General features: G+C 35.5%; 1 protein-coding gene across 1 annotated transcript in view; it reads left to right on the top strand.

The window, feature by feature from the left end:
- Positions 1-21147, top strand: part of PTPRQ (protein tyrosine phosphatase receptor type Q) — a 216970-nt gene that overhangs the window by 47064 nt on the left and 148759 nt on the right. The window contains exon 17 of the mRNA XM_073020970.1: positions 1749-1869. Coding sequence (XP_072877071.1) covers positions 1749-1869 — 121 coding nt within the window. The remainder of the gene's footprint in view (positions 1-1748; positions 1870-21147) is intronic.

Raw genomic sequence — 21147 nt, forward strand, 5'->3', positions numbered from 1 at the left:
TGACAGACTGTGAAGTTCCTTCTCAGCTACCTTGCGATGCTCTGAGATGGCAAATTGAATGCACTGCAAAAGTTCTAATTTTTCTAGTTTTGATTTTGTTAGATTATATTTTAGAATACATATGCCAAAACATTTTAGAATACATACGCCAAAATGATTAAAACTTAGTCTGCTACAGTGGGTGTGCAGTGATTTTTTTTTTAGATAGACATGTTAATTACATTTACTTAGCAATAAGATGTTTTACATTAAAAATAAAATATTCAGAGATCTACTGAAGGTTAGCTTTTAAAGGCACCAACCTTTATCTGGTATTCCACGTAAGCATCTTAAAGCATGTTAGAAATGGTTAGTTGCAACATATTAGTTTCTAAGTTACTGCATTTTTGATTGAAGTCCTTTTTGTAAACAATAAACAGATTTTACAAGGATGCTAGGAAAAATGTTTATAGGTTTTTGTTTTGACAAATGAAAGAGAATTTTCAGAGATAATTCTTATCTTGGGAAACAGACATCTCTAATTGATACATACATTCCTGTGATAACTATTATTTGATAGCAACATTATTGTAGTGCCAGTGAAAATAACAAAATGAAAATACCAAATACAGCTATCACTATTATTCCTTATAACTTGTCTCATAAACTTTCTGCTGCTCAATAAAATTATTTGGAAAATTATTGTTAGTAAAATAATGAAAACATGCACACATGGGAACACATACAACTGTAGCTGAGATTATTCAGAGAAGTAAAAAAGAAAAAAAATGAAGTAAGTCAGGCAGGATTCTGTCCAAGTTGTTGGAAATAGTGATCTGTACATGAACTGTATTTCAATTGCCATTGTTTAAAGATGTAAACAAATTTTCAGAATTTCTATTAGCTACCTATGAATTCACATTCCGTGCATCACTGTAACAATTAACCAAATTTTAGTGTTTTCCTTTTTTACATGCAAAAAGTTGTATTCTATTATTCTAAGACATTACTGTGGTGTTACACAGCAGCTGAGAAATGCCATTCTAAATGTTTTACCTAAATGGAAGTATAAAGTTGGCTAACTATTTTGCAGTAATGTTTTTACCACTTATTCAATGCCAAATAGCAAATGTATTTGTATTTTACACTATTATAGCAGAGTTATAAGTAGATTCTAAATTATTTTCTTATTTGTGTGCTACATTGGTATTTCCTTTGTAAACCATTCAATTTTGAAGACTGAGTGAACAGTTTGATATTATTTTACTTTTTAATGACACAACAGAGATTGAGGAATGTAATTTTCATTTGTGAGGTCAGTCATTTTAACTGCTTTCCCAATGTTATGCTTATCACTTTCCCAACTTCTTGGATGTGTGATTTTTTTCCCACCTCTTTTTATTGTCTAGGGACCTCTTTTATTGTGTATTTATTCACCCTCAATAAAGTTTTTATTTTTATTAGAGGATGACAGTTGACCAAGATGTACTTGAACAGTAGGTGAGTCACTGTGACATACCCCTTGTTCTACTTTCTCATGAAATATTTTTTTCCATTGAATCACAGAAACAGATGTTCTAATACCACCATGCAAAATCTTCCTTTATCATCTCATTTTGAAAATAAACAGTCTCTCGTGCTTCTGGAGAAAAGCACTGAACCTAATTCCTTTACCAGAAAGTTTATAATAAAAATTGTGTGTATTTCCATGTTAACTTTTTCTTATATATGTTTAATAAAATACATTATTCTATACCCTAACTTTTCAGCTCCTGATTCTCCCCCTCAAGACTTCTCTGTAAAACAGTTGTCTGGTGTCACGGTGAAGTTGTCATGGCAACCACCTCTGGAGCCAAATGGAATTATCCTTTATTACACAGTTTATGTCTGGTAATAATTTTTTTTTTGGAAATAGTTCTGAGAACAGATATTAATCTGTAACATAATAGGAATGCAGTTTTTAGATTTCAGAATGTGGTGCTACATTAGAAACCTGATTATTAATAGGCTAGTTAATATGTTTTTATTAAGAAATAAGTTTTTCCCCTTTTATGTAGTGATTCAATCATAGTCAAATGAAATAATTTTGCAATTAAAACAAAAAATTATGTGTTATGCATAATTATACTAAATTTCTACTCTTAAAAGTCATTGACAAGTCAACTTGTATAAATGTAAGCATATAATTTTAAACTTCTGAAGTTTTACACAGGTACTCTCATGTCACCATCTTTCAAGTGTCCCTTGAGCAGAGTAATTTTTTTTTTTTTTTTTTTTTTTTTGAGACGGAGTCTCGCTCTGTCGCCCAGGCTGGAGCGCAGTGGCCGGATCTCAGCTCACTGCAAGCTCCGCCTCCCGGGTTTACGCCATTCTCCTGCCTCAGCCTCCCGAGTAGCTGGGACTACAGGCGCCCGCCACCTCGCCCGGCTAGTTTTTTGTATTTTTTAGTAGAGACGGGGTTTCACCGGGTTAGCCAGGATGGTCTCGATCTCCTGACCTCGTGATCCGCCCGTCTCGGCCTCCCAAAGTGCTGGGATTACAGGCTTGAGCCACCGCGCCCGGCCTAGCAGAGTAATTTTAATAAACATTTTAAATAGCTATTTTTAGAGAAATCTGTTATTTAAGGTCAATTTTTTATTGAAATGTAAACAATGTATTTTGTTTCTGATCACCGTTACCCTGATTACCTGTTTATCCTTCAATTGTGAAAAACATGAAATCCTACATTGTATCTCATGTCAGTTAACATGCTTATACTACTTCATGAGAACTTGGTAGATTGAAATCTTCACTTCGATGTAATGTAAATCCTCTTGAGATTCACCAATCAGGTAATACATTACCTAGTGTATTTCATATATTTCAACTCAGAAAATACAATTTACACAATACTTCATAAAACATAGCCATTTCCTTTTATATTTCTGAATTGGAAGGACCAGCATTGAGGGAGATGCTATGATGTTTTAAAGAAGTCTCCTCTTCTTTTTCCTAAATTAAGATTTTTCTCTCCTAATTCCCCTTTAACCCCTTTGCATATTTCTCTTTAAGATTATATATTTTTTTTTACTTTGTTGCCTGATTCCTAGTGACTTTGCCTAGTCATGATGAAACTGGGAGTGTCATGACTCCCAGTTAGTGAAAAGGAAGCAGTGGGAAGAAGGTAACCATTCCTTTTCATTACCCTATTTATTTATTCACTCATTCATTCATTGAACAATATTGATAGAATACCTATATACTGATGAACAAGACTCACATAAGACCCTTGCCCTCAAGGACCTTGTATCTCTTACACTCCAAAGAGATACCTGGATTTTATACCCATAAACAAGCAAACACGGGAACGTCGGGGGAAGGAGGTCTACTTTTGTTGGGATGCTTCAGGAAGTTCTCTTTGAAGAAGTGGCATTGAGCTGTGATCCAGTTGACAAGAAAGATTTTCTTACCATGTAAAAATCTACAGGGCAGAACTCAAGAAGGAGGGAATATCAACTGCACAAACTCTGTGGGGAAACACAACTGGTCACTTTGAAGACCAGAGAGGTGGTCAATGTTGCTAGGGATTAGAGAACCAGAGGAGGGTAACAGTGGGGGCAGGAGATAAAGTTCAGGAGTCAAGCCATGGTAAGGATTTTGTTTTCATTCTAACTATAAAGGGATTTCATACATAATTTAAATCACTTTAGATTCCTTACAGAGAATGAACTGTCAGGGACAAAAATATTAGCAGGGATGCTAGGCTATTTTAGTAGTCTGGGAAAGAGATGGTAGTGGCAATGGAGGGGAGAAGTGGGCAACTTTGAGCTACATTTGGGAAGAAAAACTAACAGGACTTGGTGATGGATTGGCTGTGCAGATAAGAAAATGAGAAGAATCAAACATGACTTCTAGATTTTTGAATCAAGTATGATTACTACTAGAATATGATGCTATTTACTAAGTTAGAAAAAAAATTAAATGAAACAGATTAATTAAGCGAAAATCAAGATTTTTCTGGTGGGGATTTTCAGCCCTGCATTATGAGAGTAACTGTGTTCTTGTATGCAGTGATCATGCTTCCCTTCCTTGAGCTTCCGTGTATTTTTAGCATAATGCATAGCACACCTAGACAGAAACACATATGGTCGGATAGCATTTTAAGGGATGCTGTTTACCCAGTTTTTCTCTCTCTGGGTATGAACTCCCATGTCAATGGGAGCCTCCTAGTCTAGGAACTTAACTATAACTTTAGTTGTCTATTTATAATTCCAAAATGTCTAAAGGTATCAGGATTTGTTAGGAATAAGTAATGACAATGTACATTACACCACCTCTTAAGAATATAGCATGGCTCAAATTTTATATGCTACAATTCTGATGTCATATAGAACATGACCTTTTATTTTCTGTAACTGGTTCTTTTTGCTTTTTGCAGTGATGCTGGGGTTGATGAAAGCACTGATTTTAGATAACCCATTCATTTATCATTCCCTCTGGGTTTAATTCAGTCTCTTTTGGGTAAATATTCAATCAATTCAAAGTTTAACTCTTCAATTGTACTTTTTCTCTCATCCATCAAGAGGTATCCTTATCTCGTTTTCTGAGGTAGTCTGGGCACAGGGGAAGCCCATTGAAAATGGGGTGAGGTAATCTCAAATCCGTAATATTGAAACAGAAAAAGTTCCCTTGTCCTGCTCGCAGCGCATGCGACGGGGGCGTGGCTCAATTCTCTGGTGCCCCGCTGCTCAAACCTCTAGGGGGAGCATGTAGACGGGCAGGTTTTGGGGCTCCGACCCCATGGCAGGGTCTAGGGGTGAATGCTTTCAGCTGAAACCCCAGTGGGCCTGTGTTACAGTATGCTCTTTTAGTTTAGCCATCCGTAGGTGGCTTGTGTTAGCTCACTTAGACCCCGTGCCTTATCGCAAGGACAGAGGGCTTTCTTGCCTTGGAGTACCAGAACTGGATCACACGGGGCTTGGAGAATGAGTGCACGATTTATTGAGTGGCGATAATTCTCAGCAAGGCGGGGAACCAGAAGGGAAATGGAGTGGGAAGATGATTTTCCCCTGGAGTCGGGTCACTCCGCAGCGGACTGTCCTTCATCCTCACCCTCCAAACTGTGCGTTGTTCCGCTGGCTGATGGCCTGCTGGCCTGCGGCGTCTGTCAGTGTGTGCTGTTAGTCCGCTGTGTTCCTCTCGATGTCCAGCCGCTGTGTCTTCCGCCGACGTGTTCCTGTCGACGTCCAGCCGCTTGTGTTGTATGCCCGTTAGGGTCTTGGGATTTTTATAGGCACAGGATAGGGGCGTGGTGGGCCAGGGTGGTGTTGGGAAATGCAAATTCAGGCCGGAAAACAGAAATGCCTGTCTTCATCTAGGTCCCTGGGCACAAGCCCGGGGTGGAGCCCTAGCCAGGGACCTGCCCTTCTCTACCCAGCACTTCCCTGCCCCTCTCCCATATCAATATTGTGAGACACCTCACCTGACCTTTTAATGGAATCATTCTGGCACAAACTTGCAGTCACGGCTTGTAGTTTCAAGGTTCCTATTTTTTGTTTTATCCTTGGTCCAGCCTCAAGGCTTACTCTAGTCCTCTGGTTCCCTAGCACGTCTGTGTTGAACCTCAGGTAGCTAGATACTCCCAGCTGATTTCTCTGCACCAATCTACAGTGTGAAGGATTTGAGAAGGTTACCTCCACACCCTTCCCTAGCTCTGGATGATCTGCTAGAGGAGCCCTTACATCTTGCTCCACACAGAGATTTTCTAAGCAGCTTGTCATATTTATCTCCATCCTGAGAAAAAAGAAGAAGGCTTCTTTACCCTGGCATTTCCCTCCCAAATCTATTCAAGTGTTGTCACCACTCAACCCTTACCCTAAGATCTTGGGACACTCCAGTGTGATGTCTTTGCCCTTTTATTTCTCTCACTCTTTTTTCGTAGTGCACAATTTTTCCTTTTACCTTTCTTTCTTTTGACAGATGGAAATTTCCTTCTTCCGTATACTCTTTTCTTTCTACACTTCAAGGGTCTTAATTTAATTATAACTACTTAATTATAAAACTCTGGTCTCAATCCAGGATTGGCTCTTGATGTGTAAATGGAATGTAGAAAACACTTTTCCCTCAGTAAAACTTGGCTTTATTTCACACACACACACACACACACACACACTCTCTCTCTCTCTCTCTCTCCCTCTCTCCCTCTCTCTGCTTTAAAATCTACTTTGTTCATTGCTGTATTTAGAAGAGACTATTACCTGACACATAATTGAAACAATGTTTGTTCAATGGACAAATGAATGAAGAGTATGTTTTAAGTTAGAAACTGTGTATATATAAAATATGTATTATATATAAAAATATATAAAATATATAAATATTATACATAATATTTCATATATATTATACAATATACATATATGTACATATACATTATATATAATTATTATATTAAATTATGTATTATATAATTATTACATATAATAATTATTATATTATATATAATTATTGTATTTTTTCTTATTGCATTTCTGCAATAAGAATAATGATGCTTTTTCAGATAATGGATGATTCAGTGGAATAGAGTAAGATTACATAAAGAAAAAAAAGGTGAAAGACCTTAACATATTCAAGAATATTATCTATAATATATATGTGTGTGTATATATATAAATGATAATTAAATATACACAGATATATATTTAAATTTTCAGCATCGTCTTACTAAGATGCTTGCTGGAAGCTTTATGCTTTAGTATCTTACTAACATACTTTAGTATCTTAGCTGGAAATAGCCCTGTAAGGTATAGTAAATGTGGCGAAGGGAATGGTCATACTTCTGGATTCCTTCATTAGTGATCACTAATCTTTTTTGGGGACTCTTAACATAATCGGTTTTATTATGGGGAGAAGAGACAGGTATCATAATGTAATACACATGGGTTTTTAGTCAGTGAGACATGGGTTTGAATCTTGGCTCTGTCACTCAATTATCTTTGGTTCCTATAAAGTACTTAATAAATGGTAGCTATCATTGTTAGCAGGATTCCTGCTTCAGGAGTCCATAGTTCTCTCATAATTCTCAGTTTCCATTATTTCAGTTGATCCAATAATTACCAAATTCTTATAGAGACATTTATTTCAATATTTCCTTTTTTTGCGGGGGAGGGGGTCTTGCTGTGTTGCCCAGGCTGGAGTGCAATGGCACCATCTTGGCTCACTGCAACCTCTGCCTCCTGGATTCAAGTGATTCTCCTCCCTCAGGCTCCTGAGTAGCTGGGATTACAGGTGCCCATTACCACACTTAGCTTTTTTCACCAGAGACAGGGTTTCGCCATGTTGGCCAGACTGGTCTTGAACTCCTGACCTCAGGTGATCCTCCTGCCTCAGCTTTCCAAAGTACTGGGATTACAGGCGTGAGCCACTGCACCTGGCTGAATATTTCTCTTTTTTTGAGTGTGTCTTCAAAATGCAGACTGCCTATTATATTTGTTATATTGCGTAACTTTTTTCTTTATCATTAATATTTCTTGGCAAAATAACTCATGAGGATTAATGCGTAACCATTTTATATCCATTATTATATGAGTCACACTTGGTTTGTAGATGGTGTGTTCAGAAATCTGTTTTAATCTGTTGCATTTTAAAATGATTTTTCCTTCTGAAGTTTGCTTTGCAAAGTAACTTGTATCATCCATCAAGATGGTAAACTAGTATTTTTCCCCTGCAGTTATTGATAAATAACACATATTTTTAAAATGATACACAGTCCTTAAATTCCTAGGGCGACCACCATTAAATAAATGGATTTCTATTGGAGTGCTATAAGCTTATTCTTTTAATACATTTTGAATTGAGGCATGATGTTCTAGTAGAACTTATTTATTTACTGTTTTCTTGAATTCAACTTGGAATTGTTTAGCGCTTTTACTTCTAGATGTGTCAGTAAAATTTAATGTAGTTTTCTACTTTCTTTAGGAAACTTTTAAGAGAATATACCCTCTATAGCTAAAAGACTGAGGACTGAAAGTGATGCTTAAAATTCTAACGTATACAAATCTTCACTCTGAAATGTTTCTCAATTTTCTTAGTAGTAATTACGAGAGGTAATTCTGAAACAGTCTGACAAATGTTTATTAAACCCTGTGGGGAGATATATAACATACAGCACCTTAAAACGATTGAAGACTTACTGCAGATAAGATATACCTATGTGAAATCATTGAAAAAACACTTGCCAAAGAATATGCTAGGAAGTCAAAATAATTCTAATGCAGCTCTTTATTAAATATCACTGGTCAAATAATTCCCCCAGTAACATAAAACTTACCTTTGTAAATGGACTTCTGAATCCTAAAAAAGTACACCTACTCTAGTTTCTTCAAGTTTTCTGAAAGACGTTCACCGTGTTACAAATGACTTCATGATTACTGCATATCATATAGATCAATAATCAAAATGTGAAGGGGGCCATTTCAGATTTTCTGAAGTTACATCCACTTTGGAGTGAAAGTGGTAAAGATAGATTTGTGAATTAGGAGAGCATCTCAGTGGAGGCAGTGTATGAAGGCAGCAGGAATGACTGTCAAGAGTTTGACAAGTAGCGTTATAGACATGGAATACCGAGGCTAGGTTGGGAAGATGAAAGAAAGAAATACAGATAGATGGAGTGGTAGAGCACCTGAATGCTTTCTGGGGCTTAATATGAGGTTTCTAGTGGGATGACCAGTGTTCTGACCAATGTCCTCCCTCAGCTGTTTCCTGATAGTCATTTTCTGAATCACTTGGAAGCTTGAGTGCCAAGGTCAAGCCCATGGCCACTCATGCTTTGCAAGTGGATCATAAATTTAGAATTGATTGTCAGTGTTAAAAAAAATGAGTAGATCTCTTATAAAACTTCAATTTCCTTTGTCCCTTATAAAAATCAGAACACTTTTGCCCTACTTCCTGTAGAAAAAATCAGCAGAGTTGAATGGTGACTGTCTTTTATTTGAAGGATTTGCTCTACTTGTTTACTGTGGTTCCCATCACACCCTCTTATTTCATTTTAACTTAAAGAAAATTTTGTAGGTACATAGTAGGTTTATATATTTATGGGGCACATGAAATACTTTGATACAAGCATGTAACAAGTAATAATAACATCATGGAAAATGGGGTATCCATCCCCTCAAGCGTTTATCCTTCATGTTATAAACAATCTAATTATACTCTTTTAGTTATTTTATAATGTACAATTAAATTATTATTATAGTCACCCTGTTGCACTATCAAATACTAGGTCATGTTCATTCTTTCTATTTTTTTATACCCATTAACCATCCCCACTTTCCCCATTCCTCCTCACTACCCTTCCCAGCTTCTGGTAACCACCCTTCTACTCTCCTATCTCCGTAAGTTCAATTGTTTTGATATTTAGCATCCACAAATAAATGAGAACATGTGAAGTTTGTCTTTTGTGCCTGACTTATTTCACTTAACACAATGACCATGACGGCATCTCATTCTTTTTTATTGCTGCATAGTATTCAATTGTGTATAGATGTACCACATTTTCTTTATTGAGTCATCTGTTGATGGGCATTTTGGTTGCTTCCAAATCTTGGCTGTTGTGAAGAGTACTGCAACAAACATGTAAGTGCAGATATCTCTTTCATATACTGATTTCCTTTCTTTTGGCTATATACCCAGCAGTGGGATTGCTAGATTTTACATTAGCTCTATTTTTAGTTTTTTGAGGAACCTCCCAACTGTTCTTCATAGTGATTTTACTAATTTGCATTCCCATCAATAGTGTACAAGGGTTCCCTTTTCTTCGCTTTTTGTTATTGCCTGTCTTTTGGATAAGAGATATTTAACTGGGGTAAGATGGTGTCTCACTGTAGTTTTGATTTGCATTTCTCTGATGATCAGTGATGTTGAGCACCTTTTCATATGCCCCCTTGGTATCTGTATGTCATCTTTTGAGACGTGTCTATTCAAATATTTTGTCCATTTTTGATTGGATTATTAGTTTTTTTCCTGTAGAGTTGTTTGAGCTCCTTATGCATTCTGGTTATTAATCCCTTGTCAGATTGATAGTTTGCAAATGTTTTCTCCTATTCTGTGGGTTGTCTCTTCTCTTTGTTGATTGTTTTCTCTGCTGTATAGAAGCTCTTTAACTTGTTGTGATCCCATTTGTCCATTTTTGCTTTGGTTGCCTATGCTTGTGGGGTATGGCTCAAGAAATTTTCACCCAGATCAATATCCTAGAGATTTTGCCCAATGTTTTCATGCAATAATTTCATCGTTTGAGGTCTTAGATTTAAGTATTTAATCCATTTTGATTTAATTTCTGTATATGGTGCAAGATGGAGGTCAAGTTTCATTCTTCTGCATATGGATATCCAGTTTTCCCAGCACCATTTACTGAAGAGACTGTCCTTCCTCCAATGTATGTTTTTGGCATCTTTATCGAGAATGACTTCATTGTAGTATGTGAACTTGTTTCTGGGTTCTCTATTCTGTTCCATTGGTCTATGTGTCTGTTTTTATGCCAGTATCATACTATTTTGGTTACTATAACTCTGTAGTATAATTTGAAGTCAGACAATGTGATTTCTCCAGTTTTGTTCTCTTTGCTTAGGATAGCTTTGTTATGCTGGGTCTTTCATGGTTCTATATAAATTTTAGGATATTTTTTCTATTTCTGTGAAAAATGTCTTTGATATTTTAACAGAGATTACATTGCATCTGTAGATTGCTTTGGGTAGTATGGATAGGATATTTTAATAATATTAATTCTTCCACCCCATGACATCGAATAGCTTTCCATTTTATGGTGTCCTCTTCACGTTTTTTCATCAATGTTTTGTAGTTTTTATTATAGAGAACTTTCACTTCTTGCCACCAAGCCTTATTTTAAACCAAACTTTTTAGTCATTTATTTTGCCTGTCTGAATCTTGAGTTATTAACTGTTGAATTAGGCAGTCTTCTCATCAGGTTTTTGAAATGAAGAACACTGAAAGTGATTGTGATTTCTTGGCATGTCAGACTTGGGGAACAAAATGTCTCAGAAAGTTGAAGGAACAGAATCAAGAGTAGTGCTATTTACTTAAAAATCTCACAATCTAAAAATTTAGAAAAGAGACTTTATTTCTTTTAAAAGATCACAGCCTGCAAGGTGGCCATCTCTCAGACTGGGAAGTGTGCCTCCAGCAAAGACTGCAGATGGGCACTTTGACGGAGGAGGGATCGAGGTAGGAGCTTTATGCTGAAAGGGTTACCTAAATATACGTATTCAAACTGCTACAGAAGGAGCTATGAATATTTAGGAAGGTGGTCCTGACGCATGTGTTTGAACAAACATGTATGTAACAAATGATCCATGGAGACTTCACATTTAAATGTATTACAATTAGATCCTATACATCAAAGGATGTTTTCAGTACACAAAGTCATTCAAGTGCACAGCCTCTGTAAATTAGCCAGAACCAGTCCATGGTCAGTGGTCTTATCAGGAGAAAGTTACTGAAATCAGTATCTTGTCCAGTCAAAGCTGTAATTATGGCTTGTGGAACAGGGGTTCAGTTAGTCTCTGTCTGGTGGTGAGCTACAATTGTTTTAACATTGCTTATCTTGAGGCCAGTGCTTGTGAGAAAAATAAAAACCTATGGCAGTTAGAGCATAGTTTAAGTGTGTGTTTTGGGTGAGGATTGGGGAGGGGGATACATGACTTAACCCTTGCCTGACATGGCCATATGTTGTGATTATAATTTGGTATCTTACTGTCACAAAGCGTGTGTTCTCTCAGCCTCGTGGTCTCTATTTGATGTGGTTTGGTTGTGTCCCCACCCAAATCTCATCTCATGTTGAATTGTAGCTCTCATAATTTCCACATGTTGTTGGAGGAACTGGTAGGAGATAATTTAATCCCGGTGGCAGTTTCCCCAATATTTTCTCATGGTAGTGAATAAGTCTCACCAGACCATCCTCTCTTGCCTGCCGCCCTAAGACATGCCTTTTGCCTGCCACCATGATTGTGAGGCCACCTCAGCCACGTCGAACTGTGAGTCCATTAAACCTCTTTTTCTTTATAAATTACCAGTCTCGGGTATGTCTTTATCAGCAGCATGAAAACAGACCATTGCACAATTTTAGCATTAATTTGGGTCAGCTGTTGTGTCTAACAGTAAACGGTGAGGGGTATACTGAGGTGTGCCTGACCTCCCATCCTGTCATGGCCAGAAACTCCATTTTTTTTAAGGTTCAGTTGGTTGACAGGCTTAGGATTTCATTTTTAGTTTATAGTGTACTAGTTACCATTTTGAGACAAATGTTTCTTACATATTTTTTCTTTTTTTCAAAAATACCACAAAGAAAAACTGTTATCCTAATTTTATAGTTGTGGAAATATTCTTGATGAGATTAAGGACAAAGGTAAGGTTACAGAGCTAAGGATGACAGAATCAGAATTCACACCCAGATCTGCGTTACTCTCAAATTATGCTTTTACCACACCAGTAGGAATATGTGTTATAATTGGCCTTTATTCTAAAAATAAAACAGTGCATTTACAGGATTATAGAAGTCTGAATTTGATAACAGCATGTATGAAAAATATTTAGGGAGTTTAAGTAAGCTTATTGCATCAACTCATATGGGATATTTCTACGAAAAAAATATTGGCTTAATATTGGTCTGTGTTCATTGATGGACTGTATCTATTACGATAGAATGATAATTACACTGTTTCATGAATCAAACCAGTTGGATTACTGGTTAGTACAGTTTGAATAGACAGAGTAGAGCTTGTTCAGGGAAAAGTGATGAAGATGGTGGAAATCCTCAGAATCAAGGCATATGCGGAACTATTGAAAGAAGGGAACAGGTCAAGATTAATAATAAAGATTCTTTTAGTTTCAAGTACTGGATTCACCCTAAACTGGCATTAGCAAAAATGGGAAAATATTGATACATATAGCTGAAATGTCCTGATAATGTTATCAGGTGTGGTTAACAGCTAAAGCTTGGCATGGTCAACAATGAGATGGCCTTTGTGTCTTGTGTATAATGGCACAGGAGAAAAGTGGGAGTAGATAAAACTGGAGAGGTGGTTAGGCTATATACATTGAGTTTTGAAGCCAATCAATAAGAAGTTTGAATTTTATTGTGAGTGCAATGGAAAGCCCGTGGAATGTTTTCTCCAGGAGTGTGATCATACGTCTTTGGGTACATGGTTTAAATAAAATTTTAAAATTCTGTGTAATACTAACAGTCATATTCTCTCTCTCTCTCTCTGTCACTCTCAGGTCTCTCATTGTGTGTGTGTGTGTATGTGTGTATGCGCGCACGCACGCGCATGTGGTGCTATTTATAAGAAATCAGTTTATTACTGAATTGCCTTAGTTCTCCCTTCTTAAATAATGTGGATACTATAAAGAAAACAATGGGAGTATACTAGTGGTTATTATTATAATACATACTTGACCTACTGAAAAGCTCAGTTCCCTTTCTATAATTCCCATAACATTTCTATTTTCTTGTTTAATAAGGGTCTTCTTGCGAGTTTGTAAGGTCTAGTGTAGGGACTGTACTTTATTACAAGTCATTAGCTCAGTGCCTTGCATATAGTAAGTATTCTACACAATTTTTAAAAGAGAGCATGAGCAATCTCGAGAAGAAACCACATGTATGTATTTCAGCATGTTTGGAGTCAATTATAATTTAACCTCGCTAATGCTCTGGATTTCCACAGTTCTATGCCCCATCCTATCTGTGCCTTCTCTGGTATACGGATCTCCACATAAAAATCAAAATCTATGGAGACAGGGTATGAACTGGAACCCAGAATCGGCCATCTCAGAGAAGCAGGTGTTTATAGAAAGGAAGACTGCAGAGAGACTAGATTTGGGAGCTAAATCTTTGGTTGGAGGAAACTAAGTTAGAGAACTAGTTCCATACATTGGAATTCCAGAAACTTTCAGAAGAGTCAGTTGGACATATTAGTCCAAAGACTATTAGTGTGGTTTTTGTATGGTGAATAGAATTATGTGGGTATAGAATTGGAAAGTGATAAGAATTTCCACAAAAATATATATATAGTAAGGTGAAGGTGATTTCACAGACAATTAAGGTCAAATGTATAATGTATATGGCTTTCTGTAGCTTCTGCTTGATCAAAGGCCAGAAAAGCAAATTTAAAGATTTACCCATCCTTCAAGTCTCCCATAAGCAACGCTTTCCACAGCATTTTAGAGTAACTGAAGAACAGACAGTTTGAAATTATGTTCTTTGGGGAGAGCCAAGAGTAGCAATATTCTAAATTTTAGTAAGACAAGTACCATGTGTTTAAAATTTTTTTATTTTTATTTTTATTATACTTTATGTTCTAGGGCACATGTGCACAATATGCAGGTTTGTTACATATGTATACATGTGCCACGTTGGTGTGCTGCACCCATTAACTCGTCATTTACATTAGGTATATCTTCTAATGCTATCCCTCCCCACTCCCCCCACCCCACGACAGGCCCCGGTGTGTGATGTTCCCCTTCCTGTGTCCAAGTGTTCTCATTGTTCAATTCCCACCTATGAGTGAGAACATGCGGTGTTTGGTTTTTTGTCCTTATGATAGTTTGCTGAGAATGATGGCTTCCAGCTTCATCCATGTCCCTACAAAGGACATTAACTCATCTTTTTTTATGGCTGCATAGTATTCCATTATGTATATCTGCCACATTTAAAGCAGGGGCTAACGTTAATACTATTTGGTTAAATTTAAGAGTCCTAACCAGAGCTTTGTCTAATAAATGAAAAATAATGAGTTTTTATTTTTTTAAAGCTTTATTATGAGAAATTAATGTGGTGATCAGGTATTTGAAACTATTGAAGAAAAAAATGAAAGAAAATGTCTTTAATAAAGTGGAAGGGCACTGATTTACTGAAAAAAAATTATTTAAGTAATTTTTCCAACCTTTAGAGCTTTAGGATTATAAATTAAAAGCCTCTACTAAAAGGCAATCCACCACTGATTATATTTTAAAGCTTGCTATACATTAAGCACTTTACATCACCTTAGCTTTTTTAAAAAATCATTTTTGTTTCTATAACACTTGGCAAACTTTCAGTAAAAAGGCCATCTTTCTTATTTCTTGACCAAATGTGTTAAAAGACACTTTCATTTATAAAATTAATTTTATGATTATATTTATAGAACTCATAACTTTTTAAAATTTCCAGTAGAAAAAATGTTTTGAAAAATATTTATACCCTGTAAACCCTGTCAAGTAATTGTTAACCTTGTATTCATTTGAATACAATTTAATTTAGGTCAAAGTTATTTAATTCATTATTATACTATACTGTTATTGTTCACCAAAATTGACTGTTTTCCAAATAAAAGTTGTGTTCTAATATTTAATTCATGATGCTTTAAAGTATTAAATATTATGCTTTGCTCTCCCTTTGTACAAACTTGATAAGTTCTCAAGCAGACAGGGAAGAAAATATGGATAATTATTCCCATATTATAATTAATAATCATATATAATTCATAAATTCCATACTTACAGAAACTAAATTAAAAATTTACAACAGAGAAAAGCAAAACTAATAAGTAATTTAAAATATAGAGTTAAAAAAGAAATGGGGAGATGATCCAGATGAAGGAGAAAAAGCACATTTAATGTAATGTTAGGAATGAAAAAGGAGACATAACTACAGATAACTTAAAAATTAAGAGATATCTTTAATTTCAGCACTTTGGGTGGCCAAGGTGGGCAGATGGCTTGATCCCAGGAGTTTGAGACCAGCCTGGGCACCATAACTACAGATACCTAAAAATTAAGAAATATCTGTCATCCCAGCATTTTGAGAGGCCAAGGTGGGCAGATGACTTGAACCCAGGAGTTTGAGACCAGCCTGGGCACCATGGTGAGACCCCATCTCTAGAAAAAATAACCAGGTGTGGTAACATATGCCTGTAGTCCCAGCTATTCAGGAGGCTGAAATGGGAGGATCACCTGAGCCTGGGGTTGGGGCCATCGACGCTGAAGTGAGCTGTGATCGCATCACCGCACTCCAGCCTGGGTCACAGAGTGAGACCCCGTCTCAAAAATAAATAAATAAATAAATAAATAAGTGGACATTTAAAATAACCTTATGACAATAAATTTCAAACGGATGAAATCATAAACTTCTAGTAAGATATAACTTATACACTTTGTAAAAGAAAATGAAAAAATCTGAATAGTTTATAAGCTTTAAAGGAGAGAAATGGGTAGTTAATAATTGTGTATTCCTCCAATAGCCAATTTTCTGAAGGATTTTACTCAAATTCTGGAGCCCTAATGGGATGATAACTATGTGGCTATAAACCCATTGAAGCCAGAGGTTGTGTCTTTGTCACCTTCATATTTCCATCACAAAGTATAATAACTTATATTTTAGGCCCTCAATAAATATTTGTTGAAGTAATGAAAGAAAGAAGTCTTTCATTACTTTAATGTAAGTCTACATTTAAAAGTCTTGTTTTTTTTTCTAATCTCACTAACCTTTGAGCACCCCTGGGAAGTCATTTTACATATTTTTGATCAGTTTCCTCTCCTGTTGTCCTTGGAAATTTTCTCAAATCATCTCTATTTTCAAGCCCTTTACTAAATCTCACTCACCTCATTCAAAGCAGACAAACCCAGCTTCCATTCTGAACTTAAAATTGAGGTGACTATCTCAAAAATTTGACTACTTCAAATTCCTGCTTCCAGAATCCATCAACTCATTTACATCCATTCTCAGAATATGAAATCTCTCTTTCAGTTCAAGTGCAATCCTTCCTCCTGCCTTCTGGATCCTAATTCCTTGTGTCTGCTCTAAAGCTATCTATGGATTATTAGTGTATGATTCCTCAGCTTCAAACTCATTCTCTTCAGTGGCTTTTTCCTTTAATCTTTTAAAGGTATCTTTCCTACCAAATGCAAACAAGGAAAACAAAGCCAAACCAAACCAACCAAGTTAGCCAGTCAACCAAATGATGACAATAAGAACAATAACAACAAATGAATACCGACTTTGACTCAGACTGTCTCTGAGATGCTAGAACAGCTTTAGTAATGTACAACTGTTTATGCCTTGCTAGTTTGGGGTTATTTAATACACAGTCACTAACCTACTGATGCTATCAAGTTGTGTAGAGTAATTATGCTGAAGTACAACATAGAAGAGTAGTTTCCTTATATAATGGGAAAATTAATGAACATCACTGCTTCATATGAGGAAAAAAATAATCTAATAAAGAGTCAAGTGAGTGAGTGCTCACATTCTTCATTTCAGGGAGTTATATTTAGTGAGTGAAGGGATTAATCTAGGACATTTAAATAATAACTGATTAAAGTTTTGAAAATAAATTCACAAAAATGAACAGGGATGGATGTATCATATGGTAGATTATGCACATGGAACAAAATATCAAATGATAAAGATTAAAATTAAAACTATGACTTTTCAAAGGGTCTCAAACCTTGGCTAGAGAACCATACATATTCATACTTATGGAAACAGAGAAATTTATTTACTGTGGTTTGGGTATTCAGGATTTCTTCATAGGCAATCGTTGCCTAGCATGGACTTGGTGTTGTAAGAGATAAAGAAACTGGTAAAGCAAAGAAATTGCTCTTTTGATCTAGAATTTCTTTTATGCCCTAGATGTCAAAATGTGGTATGTCTTTTGAAAAAAAAATTGTAAATTAATTAGGAAATAACTTCATCTTAGAGACTATTTATCCCAGTTGAAGGCTTTTTTTTGGTGTTACTCATGAGTAAAGACAGAACAACTGCAGCTTACATTTTTACAGAATAATTTCAAAGTAATTAAATTTTTTTTCATTTCCTAAATTTGAAAAAGCTTTGAAACCTATTCAAAATTAGGCTTAGAGTTAAATAAGTAAAATCATTTTACTGAGGACTTCCCTCACATTTCGTCTCAGTTTGAAAATAGTCACTGGTTGAGAAATTTGGCCAGTGTTGAAAGGTAATATATTTTAGATAATAACTATTGTGTAACATTTATATGCCCTCCCTTTGTACACAGTTTATGACTTTGGATATGTAAGAGTTAGACCTGCTTTGTCCTGTAGGCCTCCTCTCTTCTTCTCCCACCTCCCTCAACTCCCTATCCTACTCTCAAACTTTACAAACTAGCTTTCTAGTGAACAATTTCCTGGATCTTTGGGGCCATGCCTTATTCTCTTTTTTTTATACTTTGGTCACAACTAATTTATTTGCTCATTGCTATCTTTGTTCTTTACTTTTAGCTACTAAGGGCAAAAAGTTTATTGTCCTTGTCCTTAAGGAAGTCACACTGTTATTAGCAAATTGTTTTAGAATTATTTACTGCTTTATCTCTCTATTTTGAGGATAGGGGCTGTATGTTACTCATATTGATGCCTAAAGTAGTGCCTGACACAAAGTAGATGCTAATTACATTTTGTTGGATTTTGTTGAATATTGATTTTGTACATATCATCTCTAAATTCAGAAGGTGTGAAAGTTAACTTTGCTTGTGCTGTCTAATGAATTGGTGTCTAAAGAGCTCAGACTAATAATGTTTTTCATTTTAAAGACTAAAATAAAATATTAAAAACCCATAAATTTTTTTAATTGTTTGTTTTAATGGATCACAAATGACCAACAAACATGTAAGAAGACATTCTGTCTCACTCACAACCAGGAATGGCTAACTAAAATCTACCTAAAAATCTACTAAAATCTAACTATATTAATAATATCCAGAGATTTATGTGAGTTTGCCAAAATGGGTATTCTCACACATTGTTAGTATGATTCTAAATAATTATAATTATTATAACTTAAAATTTGATACAGTCATCATTTTGGAGTAGTAATCTTAAAATTTTAAAAAGCATTCAAACCATTTGACTCACGAAACACACAATTTGCATCCTGGTGTAGTGTTGCATGCACGTAGTCCCAGCTACTCTGAAGGAAGGCTGAGGTGGTAGGATGCTGTGGGCCCAGGATTCAAGTCCAGCCTGGGCAACATAACAAGACCTTGTCTCTAAAAAAAAAAAAAAAATTAAAAAAGTTAAAAAAAAATTAAATTAAAAAAAGTTTAAAAAGAATCACACAATTTAATAGGTAGAAATAAAAGTACTATTATGAAAAGATACTTCTTTAAGAATAACTACAGCATCATTGCTACTAATAGCTAAAGAAATAAAAAAAGAGAAAAAGCCTAAAAGTTAATTCATAGAATGGCTAAATAACTATGATCTATCCAAATTATGCAACTACAAAAACATTATGATATAGATCATTGGTGTTAACACGATAAGAGAAAAAATCAAGATATAGAACATATACTTTTATAAATGTAAATAAAACATTATAATGCAACACATAATAATTCTATTATAATATTTTTAGGCTAATAAGAATAAAACAGATTTTAAAACTAAGCCAGCTAAAAGCAAGAGTAACAACTTATAGCAGTGTCAAAGATGAATTTCCTACACACGGTTCGTTCAAAAGGAGTGAACCCTTTGAGCTTCTGGATTGCTCAGAAGATTGCTCCTTTGAGATGAGAGAGCTCACACCTCAGCACAGAGATTTATATGTTATCTCCAATTCGGTAACAGCTACTAGGAAAATGGAGTTCGAGCCTTGGTGATAGTTCACTTCTGTCTCCTTTCTCTTTCTTTTAGTTATCAGTTTTATAACAAATAATCTCTTACATATTTGATCTATTCTGAATTGTTTTAACTAATATGCTACCATATTTTTCTAACTTATTTATTAAAATATCAGCCACAATTCTAAACTACAAAAGAAAAATAAACAAACCTCAAGCAGACGAGACATCTGAAAAATTTTTGTTAGCTTAATTTTGTCCCTTGGGAGTAAACCAGGCTAGATGTTGAAACTATATATATGCAAACTGAAGTGAACTATTATGTTTTGATTAACATCATTTATAACAACTAGCTTCTTTTTATTAAAATGTCTATTTGAGATAAAATTTATTTTTGATATCCATTTCCAGGTAATTGCCTTGAATCTGCATTATCTATGGAAAATAAACTGAGTTTTTTACAGTTGGTAGATACTTACGTACAAGATTTTGCTGTGAATATCAGGGCAAGGTAGCAGAAAACGTTGAAATACATTAGAGAAAATAATTTTTTAAATTGATATAATGCAATTAGATTACTTTAGCTAATAGCATAGCTTTATTTTGTTTTATTTATTTTATTTCATTTCATTATTTATTTTTTAAGACACAGTCTTGCTTGTTGCCCAGGCTGGAGTGCAGTGGCATGATACCTGCTCACTTCAGCCTGCGCCTCCTGGGCTCAAGCAATTCTCGCGCCTCAGCCTCCTGAAAGCTGGGACCACAGGTGTGCCCACCATGCAGGGCTAATTTTTGTATTTTTAGTGGAGACAGGGTTTTGTCATGTTGCCCAGGCTGGCCTCAAACTCCTGGTCTCAAGTGATCCAATCGCCTTGGCCTCCCAACGTGCCGGCATTACAGGTGTGAGCCACCACGCTCGTCCTAATTGCATAGTTTTAGACATCCATATTGGATTAGCTCTTCTGTAGTGTCCTGATGACCTGTGACCAGTGGTAAGAGTATGGAATTGGGTAGTTTCTATGACAAAGAATCTTTTCTGGCGGCTAATAGCCACAGTATCAAGAGTTTTTAAAACCACTCTCCTCTGGTCTCAATGGAGTCAAAGAAAGCTTCCTGACTGCTTCTGAAAAAGGATGTCAAATGAAACTGTTTCAAATTGCTGAATAGCCTGGCTAATCCTGTCTGTCTCCAATCACAGACTCTGAATCCATATTTTTCTCACCGTGGTAAGCTTTCCAACTATTTTTCAGATAACAAAACTTATATTTGGAATAATTTTGTGCTTCTGTGGTAGTAAAACCATGACTGAAATGTATCTCTGTGGAAACCCTTAATTCACTTAAAATCTATTATTCCTCCTAATGATTCAAGGCTTCAAATATTTCAATGGTAAAGAAAGAACATTTTCTATTCAGAGGGAATATTCATTTACTTCTTCAGTGCTTTGTGTATCTAAAGAAGAAAAATATGAGATTACATGAGACACATACTTTTTCAGTGTTACTGATCATATTCCCTTATCTAAATTCTTTAATAACTAACTTTATTATATAAATCTTAAAAC

Source organism: Chlorocebus sabaeus, chromosome 11 (assembly GCF_047675955.1).
Source record: "Chlorocebus sabaeus isolate Y175 chromosome 11, mChlSab1.0.hap1, whole genome shotgun sequence".
NCBI classification, from domain to species: domain Eukaryota; kingdom Metazoa; phylum Chordata; class Mammalia; order Primates; family Cercopithecidae; genus Chlorocebus; species Chlorocebus sabaeus.